The sequence below is a fragment of the Zophobas morio genome, unplaced genomic scaffold (assembly GCF_036711695.1).
Source record: "Zophobas morio isolate AGI-343-1 ecotype UQ-CSIRO unplaced genomic scaffold, CSIRO_AGI_Zmor_V1 ptg000002l, whole genome shotgun sequence".
NCBI classification, from domain to species: Eukaryota; Metazoa; Arthropoda; class Insecta; order Coleoptera; family Tenebrionidae; genus Zophobas; species Zophobas morio.
In genome coordinates this window covers 10,949,212-10,969,922 of record NW_026972107.1, presented here as the reverse complement: position 1 = coordinate 10,969,922, position 20,711 = coordinate 10,949,212, and the positions used below count along the sequence as shown (strand labels likewise).

At 36.0% G+C, this 20,711-nt stretch overlaps 1 protein-coding gene across 3 annotated transcripts; it reads left to right on the top strand.

Annotated features, from left to right (window-relative positions):
- The first annotated feature begins 4,426 nt into the window (after positions 1-4,426).
- Positions 4,427-14,874, top strand: LOC135127448 (probable oxidoreductase PXDNL). 3 transcript variants are annotated; one of them, XM_064053909.1, is made up of 2 exons: positions 4,427-6,425; positions 14,640-14,874. In XM_064053909.1, the coding sequence occupies exons 1-2, from the start codon at positions 4,968-4,970 to the stop codon at positions 14,649-14,651; spliced, it is 1,470 nt and encodes a 489-aa protein (XP_063909979.1). In that variant the 5' UTR covers positions 4,427-4,967; the 3' UTR covers positions 14,652-14,874. The 3 variants fall into 3 exon arrangements, with proteins under 3 accessions (XP_063909979.1, XP_063909976.1, XP_063909969.1); XM_064053906.1 differs by lacking the exon at positions 14,640-14,874 and adding an exon at positions 6,488-6,677; XM_064053899.1 differs by lacking the exon at positions 14,640-14,874 and having other exon boundaries at positions 4,427-7,022.
- The last annotated feature ends 5,837 nt before the right edge of the window (positions 14,875-20,711 follow it).

The window sequence follows — 20,711 nt, the reverse complement described above, 5'->3', positions numbered from 1 at the left end:
ATCGATCGCACTCTTTATAATGCCATTTATTAAATTTCAGTTACTTGCCTAAAACTTAGTAAATTAATCGTGTAATACTTAATTCATTAAAAGATAAACAACAAAACAACTAAGTTTTACCTTTCGCCTATGCACTTTTGCTGTTTTCATAGCAACCGAAAACTCGAAATATACATATATCCACAGACTGAATCCAATTCATAAAAGTCGTTTGGGTGAATAAATTCATGTTCCGTGTAAAATGACTCAATTTTTGTACATATTTAAATTTTTTCTGATCTTAGATAAACATGAATGTAGCGTGTCCTATTACACATGGGTGGCACTGAAAGAACTATTTTTGGTTAATACCACTTAATATAGTCAACAAATTTATTGCATATTTAATTTTTTCTGGGTTACACACGTCACGTTTTTTAACAAAAATCACTCCCTTACTTTTTAAAAATTTGATATTTGCATAATTCAAGGCAATGGACTTTAATACTGAAAGATTTATAAATCGACGTAAAATCCACGTTTGCCTATTTGAAGACACCGTCAGAATCTACTTCATCAAACCTGAAAAAATTCACATTATCTGGTGACATTTTAATTTGTTTCACTCGCAGACTTTAGTAATTTTCACACTTGAAGCAACCTGCAGCGAAATAAATTAGTTTTCCGAGTAAATGCAGAGTAATTATGAATAAACCGTAATGCAACATTTGATATTAAACTTCTATATTGTACCGTAGAAATTCGTTGAACTTTTTTCTCTAGTCAGTATTCAGATTTTTTGTCATACGACAATAAAAACGTTTTCAATTTTGCAATTTTGGCTCGAGTATCAAGATGTTTGAAGCACCAGATTAGGAAACGAGAAAAAACATTATTACATGTAATTACTTTCTCTTGAAAATTTCAAAATACTTAAAAATTGAACCCGACAGATTTTTTATTTCCTCATGAATTTTCTTTTTCAACGAAGTGCTTGTAATGTTCATTAAAAACAGTTTTAGTTGCGACTTTGCGATCCTTTAATCTTTCGCAAATGTCAAAGTTCATTTTCATTCTAGGCTGTTTGTGACCAATTTGGTTATCGAGGTCGGTCAGCACCAAATAAGCAAATAACCTGTTTCAATCGAAAGACATAAAACATAAAATTTTTCCTAACACGTTTCCATAAAAAACGGAGTTCGTGTTCTTTTTCCATTATTGCCTTTACTTTATCATGTAAACATAGCATTTTGGAGATGACGAAAAGTGTATACTGAAAAACGATCAGAAACGCTCAGATAAAATTGGCCAACATTTATTTTTGTATCGTTCGAGAATAAAATTTATTCCGCATGACGGCTTGTTTATACCCAAATATCGCTTGTTTTGGTGGATCAGTCTGTGTTCAGCTCTCCGCAACGTGGATACTTTTTAAACGATATGCTCCACATGATAAGAAATAAAACATTTCCGCTGAAAAGCACGCAATAATACCAAGAATTTGTCGCAAATGATTAGCATAACTGAATAAATTGTGCAAAGATATCGATTGAAGACAACTGTCTCGAGTAAATGTTGATAAAATGAATTAACCAATTATTTAGGTTGAACTATAATTTAAAAACGTTACAATTTTAACTAGAATTGTCATTAAACTTAGCTTCTATCGCACACGAGATAATCAAAATTATTAAAGTGAAATGGCACATTTGCCTTTATTTCGTGTCACAGATTTGATATCTTCTTTGCATGGTAATTAAGGTGTCATTTAACTCGGCTTTTATCATAGTAAACGAGGTATTGCTTGTTAACTGAAACCTGAGATGGCCATTACAACCTAATGTAGTGTGGTACATGTTTTTTTGCTTGTTAATAAGAGTAGGATTACATGAGGGCAGTCTCCTGTAAATTATTTTGTTCATGTTTCATTTATAAATTTGTAACTATAGCAGCTGTGGAGTTTGCATGTTCTAATTAACAAACTTTAATTTGAAATGATGAAAGTTGTACTATATGGAGATAAAGCCCAAAAAAATGACATGTAGTTAATTACCTTTACGAACCAGAGCAATCACTGCGTCAAACTACTTTTTCAACAAAGAAGTAGATCATAATCGAGAAATTGTGTAAAACGGCTCCCTATAAATCGCACAACTTCCTCGCAGCCTTTATGATACGGCGAAACAGCAAATAGCTGAGTCATTAATACTGAAATTACGGCAATTGTTCAAAAGTTTCGGTACCGTAGGTTGTTTCTGGGCCCTTTGAATGTCCGGTGTTGAACAAACACGGATCGTATGCTAAACCGGACTATTTTGTACGATGAAGTGTCCCCAGTGCTTAGACCTGTGTTTGTATTGGTCTCACACCCTTGGAGCGCAATAAATTAAACGAATTTCAAGTTCGTCAAGTGTGGACTGAAAGTAGTTCCAACTGCAATATTCATGAGTTCGGTCAGTAATGTTCCGGTTCCGGAGTTTTCTCTGCGTTGGCTAAACGAACTCGTTTTTCATTTTATTAGATGAAACGCTTGACCTCCCCGCAGATTCAAGACAGGTCAATTCGAAGATCTAATAATCTCCGGTGACATCAAAAGGTGCACGATAAAAATAACGCGGCTTTAGCAGTTCGAAAACGCGGGATGGCTCGTCGGAAGTGGTGATTTCTTTTGATAGGTATTGTCACCATTATGCCATTGAGCTTTTGAGGGGACGGATCGGGTGCGGATGTGGCAGACGAAGATGAAAAATAACACTTTTGTCTTTGGATTAGCCGAATCGACGAAGGATAGATGGGTCTGGAAACTCCATCTCGCAACGGCGTCGACGCCGCAACAAAAGCAGAATTAAAATGGTCTGTAGGATCTGAAGGATTCTTTTTGAATTGAGAATAACTTTTGTTTGATATGTATCGATTTTAATGTAAAAATGTAATTTTAGCTAATATGAAGACTAAAACATTATGTTAGTAAACAGTGTTATGGTAAGTTGGAATATTGTTTAATTGTATATTGTTATAATATTTGCGTGTTAGAAGCTGTTAAAAGGAAATATTTAAAACTGTTCTGTTTACAGGCAACACGGAAAGTTCTTAACTCAATTATGACTATCTGTACGAAAAGTTACCGAGAGATTTTACTTAGGTATATGTATTTCATTACGAAATCGTAGGATTTTGGGTTTATTAAAAAAATTGTTTATTTATTTGTCTATTTTATATGGTAAGAAGTCTTGATTCACAACTGTCAACCATTCAGGATGTTTTTAGACAAAAGTGAGCCATGATTTTTTTCTTCACGTTGGATAAACTGATTCATTGACAAAACGGTTTGTCTGTCAGTGCGTCAGACTGACGTTCACTGGAGGCTGATTTGCCACGATTATTGCTATTTAGAAATCATATTATCAAACTGTAACATTTCTGACTTCTGTCATTAAAATTTAAACTGCCGAAAATTATTTTGGTATAACAAAAACTTTCAATAAAAATAAATGACCATTTTATACCATGTAGTATAATTTGCACTCATAATTCCGTACTTCTGGATCTCACTGCATATGTATTTCACAAATTTTTGAGTAAAGTATTCCATATTTCATTTAGAAAACAATTTCCAACATCATATAAGTACACAGAATTCGTCATTAATTAGTCTTTAATTAGGTACACCTTAGTACAGATTATTTTTCACCCGAGGACGGTTACCTTTTGGATACTATTCAAACAGCTGTAAAACATACAGTTTGCCTATTGTTTCTTGATCCATGTACATATTCTAAATTTTGAGCACCAGCAATTAGACCTAGGATAATTCTGAATTTGTTGGATTGTACTTACTTCAAGGGCGAGGGAAATTCTGTCGAAGTAACCTTGGACTAATTTTTAAATACTGAAATAACAATTGTTAACTTCAGTGCTTTGAATCGCACTTATTGGTATGGAAAATACAAAGTGTGAAATTAGTGGCAACAGTGTTACAGTTTTTGTCAGATTTTGTAAACTTACATTAAAAACAACTTAACCTTAGGGATCTTTACATATACGAAATTAGTTGCCAACCAAATTACTAGATTTACATGTCCTACCTTTGTCTAAAAACATCCTGAACGGTTCATAGATATTATGTAGAAACTTGTAACAAAATCTTGTAAGAAGGTTCTAAAATTGTGTCCCTTGTGGTATTTCTATTAGTACTAATTGATAAATAAATAACATTTGCGTTACTTTGTGTTATTTTTAACGGTCCAGATGTGCGTACCTGCCGTAATAAAATGTTCCGATTAAAAGCAACGCGCTTCTGGCAGTTCGAGAACGTGGAATATCTCGTCGGAAGTGGTGATTTCTTTTGATGGGTATTGTCGCCATTATCGGGTGGAACTTTCTGGGGGAATAGAACGGTATAAATGTTGGAGATGAAGGCACATATAGGTGATTTCCGCGATATGTGGGCGATCAATCTGCGGCATTGTCGCGGCGATTCTCGGAGCGTGTGCTGATTAGCGCGGAAGGAAGATCCAGAGATGGGATAATAAACGACGTTTCGAAACGAATTCTTCGGCGGTCGGTGGCAGAGTTCGACAGGAGCAGCAGCAGCAGCAACAACAGCAGGTTCTTGCTGCATAGGGTTGGGCGGCGCATCCCAAGTTGGACGACGCCGACGCAACAAATACGGGCGCCGCGACCCATAAAGCTGCGGACTAACATCATAGTGCGGTGAACGAAGTTTCCGAGAGGACGCTCGTACTCGGCGTCGCTGCTAAATACACGATCCTCTGCTGCAGTTCTATTTTCGGCCGGCGAGTCAGAAATAGCACCAGAAGTGAACCGGCGCTCCAGTGCGGAGCGGAACCACCATGAGTGCTTCGGATAGAGAGTAAACAAGAGGATGTTTTTTTCGTGGGACGGAGTTGAGTGATTTGTGGAGTTTCGGGTCCGAGTGTTGCGGGAGTATGCGGCGAAGGGTATATTCGGCAAGATGAACAGATGTTATGGCGGTGATTTCCTTGCTGATGCTGATGATGGCTTTGGCCTTCGCGGCCCCCGACTGGATGGACTGCCCGGCGCCCTGCCACTGCAAGTGGTCGTCGGGGAAGAAGACCGCCGTCTGCAAGAGAGCTGGGTTCACCTCGGTGCCCGACAACCTCGACGGGGTGATGCAAGTGCTGGACCTTTCGGGTAACCACATCTCGAGGTTGGGGAAAGAAGCGTTCAAAAGTGTGGGATTGCTGAACCTGCAGCGCATCTACTTGTCGAATTCTGGATTGCAGGAGGTGCACGGGGACGCGTTCAGAGACTTGATAATTCTAGTCGAGGTCGACTTGTCTCATAATCAAATTACGAGTTTGCAACCGGAGACTTTTCGCGGTAACGAGAGATTACGCATGTTGTACCTCAACGGGAATCCGCTACGACGGCTGGTTCAGGAGCAATTTCCGCCGCTTCCTCACCTTCGAATCTTGGAACTTGACGGTTGTCAACTCGAGTACGTGAACAGAAACGCGTTTATACACTTGAGTGCTCTGGAGACTTTAAGCTTGAAGCAGAACTTGTTGCGGAACTTGTCCGAGGCGGTCTTCATGAACTTTGCTCACCTAACAACCCTAGTGCTGGACGGTAATCCGTGGCGCTGTGACTGTGAACTGCGCGGTTTCCGGGACTGGTTTCTTTCGAGTAAATTGCATTCCGTTTCGTTGACGTGCACCGAGCCCGAAAGACTCGCCGACCGGTTATGGGAGAACGTGCCGTCTGAAGAATTCGCTTGTCCTCCTCGAGTGTACGTGTCCCCTCAAGCTCAAGTACAGGCCGAAGCTGGCGGAAACGTCAGTTTCGGCTGTCACGTCACCGGCGACCCGGAACCCCAAGTCTCGTGGCTTTACGAAGGCTACCCCATCAATCATACGTGGCTGGTGATCGAAGCGGAAGAGGGCCTCCTGGAGAAGTGGGTCAACATAAGCGTGTACAACGTGAGTGACGCCGACACCGGTGTGTACACCTGCGTAGCCAGGAACGTGTTGGACTCGGTCGGACTCAACGTGACTCTCGTTCTTCCGGAGGTGGTGACGGCGACGACCGTCAGCAAGTCGGAGGGCGGGCTTGTGTGGTGGGGCCTGGTGATAGTGAGTGTGGCGCTGGCGTGTGCCGTTGTGAGCGCGACCGCCGCCGTGTGCTGTGTGCGTAGCCGCAGCCGCCGCCGCCAGAACCTGAAGGCGAGCGTCAGCTTCACGGACCAGGAGAAGAAGCTGCTCGACGTGAGCATCGCGACCACGACCGACCGCGGCACCGGCAGCTGCGAGGCGCTGGGGCCCGAGCTGGAGCTGGTGGATCCGCCCGTGCACATCACCATCGAGAGCGAGCCGCTGCCGCTGGCCGTGTACCCGCCGCCCCCGGAGTTCTCGGGCAGCGTGCTGCCGACGGCGGCGTACGGCAACATCTTCATCTCAGTGTCAGTGAGTCGAGACCCCACGATCGATGCTTCCAGGTGTCCTGACTTGTTGGACTTGCCCCACAGGGCCAAGCCGGTGTACCACGGAATGGCGACGCTGCCGCGGCGGCCCTGCGCCATTCCCCACTACGACAACATGGGTCCCCGCGTCACCGCCGGCGGTAGCTCCACGCTCTCGCTGCCCGGCTCGGCGGCCGTGGAACTGCCGGTGCCGCCCCCGCCTCCGCCGCCCCCCAGCTGCGCCCCCCAGCTCACCCCCGAGTTCGTCTCTCTCTAACCTGACCTCCTTGTGGTTGATCTTCAATTAGTGCCTTTGCTCACATCAACACACTCATTTATGTCTACGACTACCGTTATGTCTGTTCGATTCTGTTTGTATGTTGTTTCAGTGTGTATTCCATACTCCACACTTCTAACTGTTTGTCGATCATGTGTATACAAAACCTTTTAGAGATTGTCTGTCTGACCGACGTGCTCTCATTCTGACGCCCACACGAGAACAAGACTTTTGACCGTATACATTTTAATTGACATTAATCTTTTGTTATTTGCGTATTGTTGATCTGTTAGATAAATTAAATAAATTAATCTTTGTAATTAACAGATTTGTTTGCTTTATGCGAACCCATCACGTCACGAAAATTTAACTAAATGCACGACGTACACTGTGCTTAATTAGAAGCGCGAACAATAAATTGGCTCTGTCCAGCAGGCGGCACTTCCTGCGAAATTAACTGATCATAACTTCCCGTTCTGGAAGCGAGTTGTTTTGTGACGGTCCGATCTCACGCTAATTACCGACATAATTAATCGTCAAAAGTACAGTGAAACGCTAAACCCCCAGAACTCCTTTTTTGCTCGGTCCAAAACTTAACTCCGGAACTCCTTTGTCGCCTACAGTAACGTTTTGCATCCACCGCAACCTTCACAAAATCACCTTATCAAAACATTTTTATTTCAACGTTTAAATTATTATTGCGACGAATGATCGGATGACCTGTCGGATTATATTTCAGATTGGGAAGGAAATATGTTATTTCGGAGGATTTGTCAATACCTCGTCTATTTAAATTTTATGTGGCGTAAATCAATAGCTTGAGCAGCGGGCTAAAACCTTTCAGGTTTTTGTCGGGTATACAGTCAAAGAGACGATAAATGGTGTTTGTACGAATAAAGGATTTTTTTTTCAAACTAGTCTAGCAAAGTAGTGTACATTGTATTACTTAAACTGTCGAACTAGAAACTTACAATGTTAGCTGGAGACGTATAGACAAATGTTTAAATTGATGAAAAAGAATAAGTCACTTTTGTGCTTTGGAAAAATACATTATAGAACCTTGAACAAAGATTTATCTAAGACAAATCTGTCCAAATTATAAAAATGTATTGTTTGCCGTTGGGATTCGAACTACAACTACTTAGAAGATCACCGATACGTTGAAAGCGCTTTACTGCTCAAATAAAAATGAAATATAGACGAAATTCAACATTATGTTCAACATGGAGCAATAGATGTATGTCGCTTTGATTATTTTTTGAACTGGATACATGCAATAATTTTTTGTGAGTTCGGAGTGCATTTCCAGTGGTCCTACAGTATTGATTTAACAGAAACATGTACAATAAATTCAATTTGTAATTTGTAAATTTTTTTCAGCGAAATTAATTTGAACTCCAATTTTTTTCCGAACACATATATATTTATGAGTATTGATCAATTGAGGTGCTTTTAAGGGGTATTGTGGCTTACAAAATTCAAACGATGCTATAAAAAGAAATATGTAGTTTTCTAAATATTTTTCTTTATATGATCTTGAGGGTAACAAAGTTGTTTTTAGAGCGTTTTCTATTGCTAAAATTAATTCGGATTTGTCTTTATTCTTACTAATCTGGGAATAATTGAGGCTTTCAACTTCATTCTGAGGTAATAGTTCACCAACTAAAAAAATTAGATATTTTTTTCCAAATAAATCATTTTTTAGTGTTGTAAGCTTTTAGTTTTTTTAAAGCAATTACGAGTATTATTAGTGTTTTAAGTACTTTTGATGGACTAAATTTAAAAAACTTATTTTAATATGGGTAAAAACTCTAAAAACATATTAAGTGATTTCATAAGGCTACCGCTCATAATTATCATTTGGAAATCAATTTTAGTAAACTAAAACAACAAAATTGATCTCTTTTTAAGTTTTTTAATGTAATAATTTACAATAGGTTTCACAACGAATTTTTCTATAGTAATTAGGTGATCGGGTACAAGAGAATGAATTTCAGTCTTTTTTCAGAATGACATTTTTTATTTTTATCGGAAGATGATCTGACCACCAATTGACAACCAAGTTGAACTCTTAAAAGACAATACTTAATCTTCACGTAACCATTTTTTGACAAAAATGATGACAATCAAAACGAAGTTTTTGTTATATAGTTGTCATAATGAAAATCCTGTTTGACCAAAGTAGATGTAGATGCTTGAATTGATGTCTTCCTTGATTGTTTAACGTAGTTTTCTTCACACGTGTGTTTTTTATTTCCGTCTTTTGTTGCATTTTGTTCCCCTTTAACTTTCGTTACGTTATTAGTTATTAGTTATTTAATGCAACCTTAAGTTTAACAGAACTTGTATGATTTGCATAAGATTTTTGGTTACTTCTCTTTTAGTCAAAACAAAAAAAAAACTCTTTTTTATAATATCAAAAGCAAAATTTTTTGCAGGACCTTGGTGTATTTTGACATTCTTTTCTGTCAACGAGCATCTTTCTATTACTTTCATTTCCAGTTGGACTCGTCTTATTGTAATTGAGTCCGTTGGATGACTGGCTACTTTTATGTTTTCTCGAGATTTCAGTACCCCTAAAGCGGGAAAATAGGTTTCTTGTTTCCGTTTGTCTGTCTGTCTGTCGTCTGTTCTGGTTTTTTATATAGATTATTTTCTAAACTACCAGACCGATTGTTATGAAATTTTATATGTGTTTTAGGAATCGTGTAGATGGATTGGATTATGTAATAACGGACAATTTTGATTTTCCACCACTTTATAGCCTTAGTTTCAGGAAAACTTATAAGAAAAAGTAAAAAAAAAACATTTTCAGGTCTTTGGGAGTTATCACGTCGTAAAGCCAAAATCTTTTTGAAATTGTCATTACATTTAGGCTGACTTTTATTTGTGTCGACTTTTCCATTTAGGAACTTCCGTTTCTTTTGCTTTCTTTTGCTCCATTGTTTCAGAGGGTTAATTTTACTCGATTACCTACTAATGTTTTTCCATTATCATTTTGAAAGTAGGTAAAACTTGAAACTGGAATTCTATTTTCTTTTTAAATAAGAAGCATACTTAGCAAATTATTCAAAAATAGAGAAAAAGATAGTTTGTTTGTTCACCATGGTCATTTGATTTTGAACACCTCATAAAAATTGAACTAGAAAGGTAGGTCAAACTGAATGAATGTTGTCACTGATAAGGCTTACTAACAAGTTACCACTACAATCAACAGGTGTGGATTTTAATGAAAAGTAGTCTTTAATTGACCCGAGCATTTCGCACTTTTTTTTTTTAATACAACTGTGCTACCGCTCCGCAGTGGTTTTTTTTCTGAAATTAAACGCCATTGGACTCGGTCCAAGCAATCCTGCTCTTGATTGGTTAAAAATTTCCGGGTTTGATTGCCGCTGTAAACTCTTACGATTTTTCCGGTTTTCGGAATGACGACACGTGTATCACAATTAAGCAAATGGACTCGCGGTTGTAATTCGTGCGAGGGTGTGGTCATGACGTGATAGAAATCTTGGCCATCCGTTCCGGCGACCCGTCTATGACCTCCTTCTTCATAAATAGATTCAACACGCCGCCAATGTTGTGTCGATTCCGGTGACCATTGTCGTCCCGGAAAATGACTGATACGGTCGCAGATAATGAAGTGAATCCAGGGTGCTTTTCTCAAACGTATCCGGACACTCAAATCCTGCGACATCTTTTGTCGATCGTGTCGTCGTATTTCTCTTGCTGTCTCTCCTCTAAACCGTGCACAGATATTCCGGGCCCAGAAACGTGCGGAATTCAAACAACCTGCTTAGTCTGTGCGTGCGTTAGCCGAGTAATCCTCTACAGGTATCAACAGGGTTAGATATGGCACCGGGAGAGTCCTTATCTGTGCTAACGATCGCTCGTAAACTTTAATGTTTTTATTTTAAAATGCGGATGTCATAGTTGGAACGGAGCAATATTTTTCAATACGTCGCGTCAAAGCGTCGAGCTTAATGGAAAGCTCTCCTTATTAATGCGTCGTGTCTAATCCCGATAGGAGTGAAAATTCGTTATCGACTTAGAACACTCGGGAAGGGTAATTATGCTAATCTGAGCGGATCCATTGCTACGATTATATCACTTTGACATGTGATGCAACCCCCTTCTCGTGGGGCGGCCGTCATTTCACAGATGATTCCACTAGCCAGCGTTTCAGGTTTACACGGAGATGACGTTTCGGGTTTGCTGAGCTCTTACTGACCTAGTTTTTGGGAGATTTGAACAGATCTTTACGCTTTGAGTTGAGGCGTGTTTAAAATACAGTTGAATACAAGAACATTTACTCTAAATACTCAAACAAATATAAAAAAGAGATGAGCAGAAATGTTCCTTGTAAGCGATAAAAATGAAGCATGTACTATGTCTTCCGCTGAGTATTGTATAATACTTATAAGAAAATAATATTAATAGATTTTTTTTTGAAAATATTATTTTTTAAACAAACAGATTTTTGATAATTGTATTAAATATATTTTTTAAATACTTTTTCTTGCACAGTGCTAAAAACGCTCCATTTTAGTGATGCTTGGGGAACATTTGGGATTTTCACATTTATGACAAAAACTTAACGAAGGTCAATTTTGCAAATTTTTCGACATTTTGATTTTGCATGTTTTTTTTTGTATTTTTATGGAATGGTAATAGAGACCCATTAGACGAACGGTAATTTCAAGTTTTCTTAACGTTTCTATACCCTAGAATATGGAAGTAGGTCCCGCTTCTGTTGTCTGCCTGTTGTCCGAAACTACTGGATTGACTGTTCTGAAATTTTTGATGTATTTTAGGAATAGCGTGTAATTCCCATTTAAACTTTTCAAAATAATTTTCTTTTCTTGTATGCTATGGTTTATGAATCCTTCTTTATTTTTTACCTTAGAGATCCAGATATTTGAAAAGAAATCAGAATTATATAAAAGGCAAAACTGAATCTTCTGAAACCTTGCAAATGTTTTAAGGTTAACGTAAGCCTGGTGAAGCACTAATCAAAATTTATTTGTTTGTCCCCTTCTAAAATCTTATGACGTCATCTCAAAATTTTGATGAATAAGTCCAATCTAAACTGTGCCAATCTACATCTACATTTATGGTTCATCAAATTTTATAATTAATCTAAGAATCTGGGTTTGCTGAACTTGAGGAACGAAGGAAGTTCAGTCTAATTTTAGATCAATTTTCTTAACTTTTACTTCCCGAGCGTAACCTAAGGAAGTATTGTAATCGAGAAAAATATAGGCCTGTCGTTTTTCCTAAACCACATGACTCATTATTGTCAAATTTTGTGTGTATATTGGGAACATCGTATAGATGATAAAACGCTGACCAAAATTTATCTGATCATCCCCACCATCAATACGATGACGTCATTTTCAAAATTTATAGTTGTAAATATTATTTAAACTTTATAAAATAACATACTCCTCCACCCGTAGTTTATTAATCCGTGTCGAGTTTTTGCCCTATACATCCAGATTTTTGTAAAAAAAATCAAAAATTATTAAACAACATTTTAAAAACTGAGGATGTCATCACAAAATTTTGCTATATTCATTTATATTTTTTGGAATTGCTTATAGAGGGCAACTCGGAAAATTAACGAATGGGTTAATTTATTTTGTTGATCAAATCAGAAACAGAAAACCGAATGCTTTGAAATCTTGCAGACGTTTCGAAGTTGTCGTAAGCGTGGTAAATTTGTAATCAAAATATATCTGTTTATTTCCTCTAAAAAATTGATGATGTCATCTCCAAATTTTGTCGAATAAATCCTCTCTATGCAAAATATGAGGTGTCTAAACTTGTGAGTTATCATTCTGTTCACATTTTTAGAATTGCTTATACAGGGTGACGGAAAAAAATTGTGAATGAGTCAATTTATTTTATTGAATAAATCAGGAATGACTCCATCCATTTCTCCGAAAATTTGGGAATACAATACTGTTATTATTAGTATTATACTGCACCTTGTAAAAATATTGATGAGGTCATCACAAAATTTTGTAAAAGAAAAATTCATTTGAAACATATGCGTTGCACGCTTCTTTAGATACATTAATTTTAACTTATAGGGGTTCTCATAAAAATAATAAAATTTGCAAAATCAAATTTTATTTTTTTTTGAAAAATCTGTATATGTTTCATTGTATTTCAAGGGTGAGGGAGGTTCTTTCGAAATAACCTTTGACTATTTTTTTATAATTTGCCGGTGTAGAGGAGTTGTGTGATTGTAAGATTTTTAATATTGGAAACACTGTTCGATAATATTTTGCTCTTCAGTGTTTAAATTTTCGTTTCTACCGTTACTGAGTATATTGATTAAAAAAATAAACGTGGTTGCTATCGAGCTTGTAATATAATTCTTTGTTCAATAAAGTTGCTTCGGCTTAACTTTAAATGATGTGAAGGCTCACATCGTTACTGTGATATATTGTTTACATTAACTTTGTGTAATAATCCTCATTTGTGCTAGTAAATTGGTAAATAATTTGTTCTTTTAATGATTAAATCGACAAATATTTTTTATATTGTTGCAGAATAATAATTATGGTTTTGATCAGATAAAAATGATGTAATAAAAAATATTTCCTTTTAGTAGATGTATTGATATTCGACGAAAACCAGGTTAATGACGTGGAGAAATACCTATAAAGCAAGCTTACCTTGTGAGACCGAAATTCATTTATTTGTATATCTTAATTATGCTGTCACCTGTACATTTTTATTTATTATTTTAGAATAGATTGACTCTCTGTTCATGTGACAAGCATGCGACATCGAAACTCGGTACTAACAACTTAGTGTAATTCAACAACACATTTTTTAGATGAAACTATAACTGTAAAAATTAAATTAAATTTATATATATTTTTCTTTGTGACGGGTGTTTTTGTTTGTTACACAATTTTATGTGGTAATAATTCACTTAGCTAAAATGTTGAGTCAACCGCGTTTGCATTGCTTTCAACATGTTATTAAATTCAGCTTTGCCTCGTTTTACTATAGCAATAAACGAGATATATATTGTTAAATGAAATTACAGTTCGTTCTAATTATCACAACGTTATCAATGAAAACGCCACTGTCCGTCCAAATCTGTGATATATTAATACTTACCAAGACAGCTGCATGCATTTGTTAATTGAACATTTTTCATTGCTGATTTAATGAAATTCTTGTACTCGGTCTGGACATTTTTCACGATTTATCTTCTTGATACAATCACACAATTACACGCATTCGAGGTTCAAAATTTGTAGGTATTTATTAAAAGCTGGATTACATTAGGGTGGATGAATCGACGACCCAGTTCAAGAGTACGTATTTGTAAATTTAGTTTTTTAATATAAGTGACGTCATCGATTTTTAGGAGTCATTTTAGGCTCTAATTTGAGAGAAACTGTATCTGTAATAATAAAGTGTACGTAAAAACTCAAGGCGGATTCATAAACCACAAGTATAGGAGTATGTTCAAATATTCAATTTTTTGACATATTTTCCAAATTTGGTAACTTTTTGTTAACGAACAGAAATTTATGTTCAGAAAAATTCCACAAGATGGCAGCACTGGTTGTCTGGTGCTTACGCACAATTACACTGCTCCTCTTTGTAAGAATCAATACAGAAAATGCGTTGTGTCATCTTCTCGGACTAAACAGTTTAGTCTGAGAAAGTGACAGCGTAACTGTTGCAACGTGTTGATGATTTGTGGAAACTTTCAGTGTCGTGGGGACAGTAATGTGTTTGTGTTAGATCTGTAGTCATTAAATAAGAAATAGAGCTCTTTGCAATACAATTTTTTACTTTACAAAAAGTAAAAGTGTGTTTTTGTGGGCTTCAGATTGCGAAACTTAGGTTGGACTTAAGTGCTGTTAATAACTGATTGTTGTAGACAGCATTTGAGAAAAATGTTCATTTTAGGCTGCAACATGACTGCCAACGCACACTCGTTTGGATTATTTTCCCGAAAATTTGAAAAAAGTGGGCGAAGAGCAGAAGATTCATCAATTCAGAAAAGTACGACCAATGGTGGACACTCAAAATCAGTGCAACTTCTCCAGACTAAGAGTAATAAAAAACCGTTTTTTGTTTTCTTACTAAGCTTGTAGTTAATTATACTCTGCTTTAATTTTGTCACAAGAATGTACTTAGTTTTTAATAAAATTGACCAAACAATGTCCTGCTGTGGTGGTGCGAATTGGGGTCCTTTCGAGAATCCTCTCATAATGCGCTATCTAATTCACTTAGAACAGTTTAGAAGCCAGATATACTTTCAAATGCGGTCCCTTAAATGTGGTTCTTAACCAAGTTCTGTCAGCACCCATGAAAAAGGTGTCAGAAGAACCCATTTCCAAAAATCAATAAAGCAGCGTCTTTTGCACCCTAGAATACGCATTGCGTCTGTACCTTTGTAGGTCTAGAAGGGCGCAGCTTGTTCAAAGAGAATTAAAACAGAATGCAGCACAAAAGCAAACAAATAAAGATAGATTGGTCGAAGCCACAAATAAATTCGTGTCGACCGCACCGCTAACAGGCCTTCTCCGGCACCGGAGTCGGCGAGAATTCAGGTTCCAGGTCAGCGAACACTCGCCGGAGCACCGATCGCCACAACGCATTCCGGGCGCAATCCCAAAAACCGTACACGCTAATTCCATCAAAAAAGTTACGCTGTACGGATACTATCCAATTTTTTCTCCATTCTGCTTTTTGTCTGCCATCCCGGAACCGCTCTTATGCTACTTTGGAACACTCGATTAATTATTAACCGCCGTTTCGGCTTGCCTTCAATTATTAAGAGCAGACGTCTTAGTCATTGCTGCTTTTCATGACGGGTTTCGGGCCTAATTATGACGCGAAGCCGCACGTAAACTTTCAAATATACATAAGTTTCGTAATCGTTAATTAGATTGTGTTTTTGAGGCGCGTTTTTCGCCGGTGTAGAAGAATGGATTTGTTTGCGAGATCTTATACACATAGAACTCGAAAGCCACACTTTATTTTTCTGTTTTTGTCCATGCGACTCAAAACTTTTCGGGGTAAAGTTCTTTAAATAATTCTAGAGGAGATAAATTGGCGTGGTATAAGTTAAATAGATACGCGTTGCGAATGAGTTTACGTTTTATATGGAAATCGGAGTGGAGCTTTGATATCATTTCGAAATGGTCTCCAAACAAATATCATTGTTAGTGCAATAAATGAGGCAGGTCTGAAGTAATGGTTTTTGCAATTTCACGTAATCGAGTTCCGTGATATTGACAAATCGTTTGCAGCGTACGGATAGATTAATTGTTCCATTTTGTAGATAAGTGCATAACTTCGTTGTGTGATATATGTTGTTTTTGGCCAAAGGGCTCACTGTGCTCGTAACAGGTACCAGTCTTTGTTCTATTTCTTAGCAACCGATTAAGTTAAGCCAGTTTTAGGTTTTGCGGCGCATTTAAATCTGTAATTTAAATTTATAGCACATATACGACAATTATTCAAAAAATATTATATTTTCTTTCGGTTCTGAATATGTAGTAGTAGCATAAATTTTCTAAGGGATTTAAAAAAGAGATAATTTACTCGAAAAAGATTTAGCATTTTATGAGAGACGATTTTCATAATTTAAAGCGTGTCTTTACGGTGTTTAGTCGACATCCTGAGTGTTTTTATAAAAATTGGCCTCCATTCAAACCTGAAGCTCTGAAAGCCATTATGTGCAAGACTAAAGATACAAGTGTACAATTTCACATTTTGTTTGACAGGCAGTAACTATTTATATTTTTACGATTAACGCCAGATTTAATGGAAAGTTTAATAATATAGAACAATGGTGGTTAAAGTGTTAAAAGTTTAATTTTTCTTTTAGATATTTCATCATACTTAATTCACCACTTTGCATTGGTTACATGAAATTCATTACATTTTCATTATTCAAAATAATTTTGGAAGCATTATCTCTGTTATCCTTCATTTTATCATATTACAAAAAAAGTTAAACATTTTTTAAAATGAATTTGAAAACAGTGGCTAATTTTTCGCCATTTTATTAGACAGATAATCTTCAAAACTACCGCATCAAGTATTGTCAAATTTTGTACAAATGTTAGAAATATCGTGTAGACGGCAACACGTTGACCAAAATTTGTCTAATCACCCCCAGCAACAATTTGATAATGTCTTTTCAAACATACTCTTGTACTTGTGGTCTATGAATCCGCCTTCAGTTTTTTCCCTAGGCATTCAGATTTTCGCAAAAAATATCCCAAATTTTATATATTAGTATAATCATTATCTTTCTTTAAACTGTGATTGTAATTAATTATTTATATTTTTTAATTTACAGAGGTTATCACAAAGAAAATGTATAATTTTCGAAGAAATGGGATTTGTTGGACTATACCACAGGGGCCAGGAAAGTTCTGTCTAAATAACCTTAGATTGATTTTTAATCTATCTAAATCGATATTTTGTTTTTGTAAGTGAACGTCAAATTGACGTATAAAAAAATATTTATTTTAATGATTTTTCTTGAAATCAGACCTGAGATCTTTATAATGTGTCGTTGATTAATGCTCCATTTTTACTATACTTCTTTGACATCTTATAGAACCCAATTTTAAATTATTTTTAAGTATGTTTCACATGAAAATTATATATTGTAACTTGCATCATGAACAAATTTGTTGAGATTTATCCTAATAATTTTTTCGGAATTAACTATTGTTGGGGTAAATTGAAAAACATTCACAATTCGTAAATTTAACCACCTTTTATAAGTACATAAGTTTAGACCTTGTTATATCCTCCCCGAAAGCTAAGGAGGTACTGTAATTGAGTCCATTGGACGATTGGCCACTTTTATGTTTTCTCGACGTTTCATGACCCCTAGAGTCGAAAAAAATAGGCTCCCGTTTCCGTCTGTTTTTACCGTCTGTCCGGGTTTTTATTAGACAGATATTCTCCGAAACTACTGGACCGATTGTTAGAAATATCGTGTAGATGGTAAAACAATATATAACTAAAACTTGGCAAATCATCCCCACCAACAATAGGATGACATCATATCCAAAATTTACATTAGTAAATATTATTTAAATTTTATAAAATAAGATAGGTACTTCTGTAGTTAAGGTTTATGAATCCGTGTTGAGTTTTTACACTTGGCATCCAGATTTTTGGAAAAAAAATCAAAATTTTATAATAATCTTTTACTATCTAACTTTGAATTTCAAAAACCGAATTCTCTGAAATATTGCAAATTTTTTAAGGTTATTGGAAGCATGGTAAATCGTTAATCAAAATTTGTCGGTAATCTTACATATTTGCCTAATAAATGTTCTCCAAATCTGCGTTAAGAAGGGAAAATTAGTCAAATTTAATTTTCTTTTAACCGCTGATTTTTGTAATCTGAACGTGCTAATAGTGCAATTCTTTCGAATAGAAGTTAAGCATGTTCTGAGATATTGAGAATATCCACATTTTTCCCATTGCTTACCTGCTTTAAATTTATTTCATTCCGAGGCCGCGAGGCTTTTATTTTATAGAGGTTATCAAAGGTTTGTTGGATTGTACTTCAAGGGCGAGGGAAGTTCTGTCGAATAATTTTCGGCCAATTTTTCAATTTTTTAAGCTCTTGTTTATGCAAAATGGCCAAAATAAAATCTTGTGCAAAATTTCAAATTGCTTCTGATATTGTTTTTTTTTTCTATTGTAATAGTGTCCATCGGGTGACTGGCAACTTTAATGTTTTCTCGGCATTTCATGACCCCAAGAGTACGAACAAAGCGCTCTCCTATTTCCGTTTGTGTGTCATCTGTCGTCTGTGTAGATTTTTGTTATATTGATAATTTCTGAAACTACTGGACCGATTGGTGTCAAAATTTATATGTATTTTAAGAGTATCGTGTAGATGATAAAATGCGAACCAAAATTTGTCTAATCATCCCCATTTGATGAAGTCTGCTCATTTTATTGCGTAGTTAAGGTTACTTAAATTTATACTCTTGTACTTGTGATTTATGAGTCTGTTTTGGTTTTGTTTATTATTCTTACATTGTTTTATTATTAATCCGTCTTTTTTTTTCTTGATACACTATACAATCTTCCATCACCCGGTGGTGGTCTAGGAATAACGCGTCAGCTTTACAGACGAGAGGTCTGGGGATTAAAGCTGCGGGCGGTTTATCTTATTTTATAAAAAATTTGAGAATACAGAGCTGTTATTATGAATATTACACTGCACTGAAAACTCACTTGAAACAGATGCATAACATGCTTTTTTATCAGTCCACGCACAAAACTAAATTTTATATTTTTTTAATTGAATTTTGTTAAGCTCTTGAAAGTAAAGTCAGTAAAGTAACGCTCTTGGCAAAATATTCTATGACGTTATCAAAATTTACTTTCCTCTCTTTTTCAATTGATAAAATAGAAAGATTGTTTAGTCGCGCTTAGGTCATTGTGAACTTTAAGCACTCAGAATAGCCCCATTTTATGATGAAGTGGCGCCTCAGTCGTAAAATTTCCAAAATTATGTCCTCTGCAAAAATTCATCGTAGATTTTTGTCAGATTTGGAACTATTCCATGAACGTCTTTTTTTTGGTGACGTTAGCAGTGGGATTTATAAACTTACTGTTGAAGCTGAAGTTCCCGTTGCCAAGTTGTCGTTGATAGTAACTTTGATGTTCAACTTTTGCCGTATTTAAAGAGGTTGTAGAAGAAAAGAGGAGGATTGAAGTTGATTGCTACAAAAATGTACCATTTTAGACATGTTTTAAGTTTCTTGTTGTCTGAATAAGTCTACACATGTTAAGAAAAAAAGGCAAAATGTTGCCCCGCCCACCCGCCCTATCTCGATTGTGATGAATTTTTTTTATTCGTCGTGAGCCAAGAAGGCGGAGCTTAACTGTAAAATCATCGTTTCTCTACGAGAAATTAAAAACATGTTTTTGAGTATCGTGTTATTCTAAAGTTAGTTTCGGTTCCATTTCTTCGAAAATTCCAATCATTTTACCAGAATTGATCAAATGAAAAAAATGTCAATTTTCGAGGCAAAAAATTCATTATCAAACCAAATTTTTCGAAAATTTTAGTCCGGGGACATTAATACTTTTTGTTTTGTCGAGATTTATTTCCCAAAATTGTTTTGACTATTTTTAAGCAACTTTTCAAAATTCTCAAATTTTTATTTCCCTCCTCCATCGTATATATATATGTATATATATATATATATATTTAGCGTTTTTCGTGCATGAATCGGAAATTACTCAAAGACATTTTCTTGTAGATTTCAACTGTTTCTCGGGTTTCATTTCTTCAAAACTTCTAATAATTTTTCCAGAACCGATAAAATTAATGACAATTTTCAAGATGTATATTTGAAAAATTTGATTTCAAACTGAATTTTTCGAAAATATTAGTGCAGAACCTTCAACATGTGATGTTTTTCGAATCAGTGGGTTGAAATGTATGTATTTTCCAGAATTTTTAGATGACTTTTCAAAAATCTGAAATTTTCAGTGAATTTTTTGACCGTTTTTCAAACATCCTGCAAAAGTGATCTAAAGACATTTTCTTGTAGATTTTCACTTGTAGAAGTTATTTTCAACTTTATTTCTTCTAAAATTCCAACAGTTTTCCAAGAATCTACAAAAAAGGACAGTTTTTTTTTTCACGTTAGTTTTTTGAATTAGTTCATGGAAATGTATTTATATGTATATGAAGAAAAAAATAAAGCCAAAGATTAGGTCCCACCCACACCCGCCCCGATCTCAATTCTGAATTGTGATGAATTTTTCATTCGTTGTCGGATCGAGGGGCGGGGTTAATTGTAAGATCCATATTTTTTACCATTTTAAACATGTTTTAAGTTTCTTGTTCTGAAAAGACGACTACGTATATTAAGAAAAAAGGCAAAGTATAAACCCCGCCCACCCGCCCTGTCTCAATTGTCAAAATTCTTATTATTTCTCTCCAAGGAATTACCACGTGAGACATTTTTTTGAGTA

What these genes read in the sequence shown, in the direction of transcription:
- LOC135127448 (XM_064053899.1), top strand. Translation starts at nt 4,968, where the DNA reads ATGGCGGTGATTTCCTTGCTGATGCTGATGATGGCTTTGGCCTTCGCG.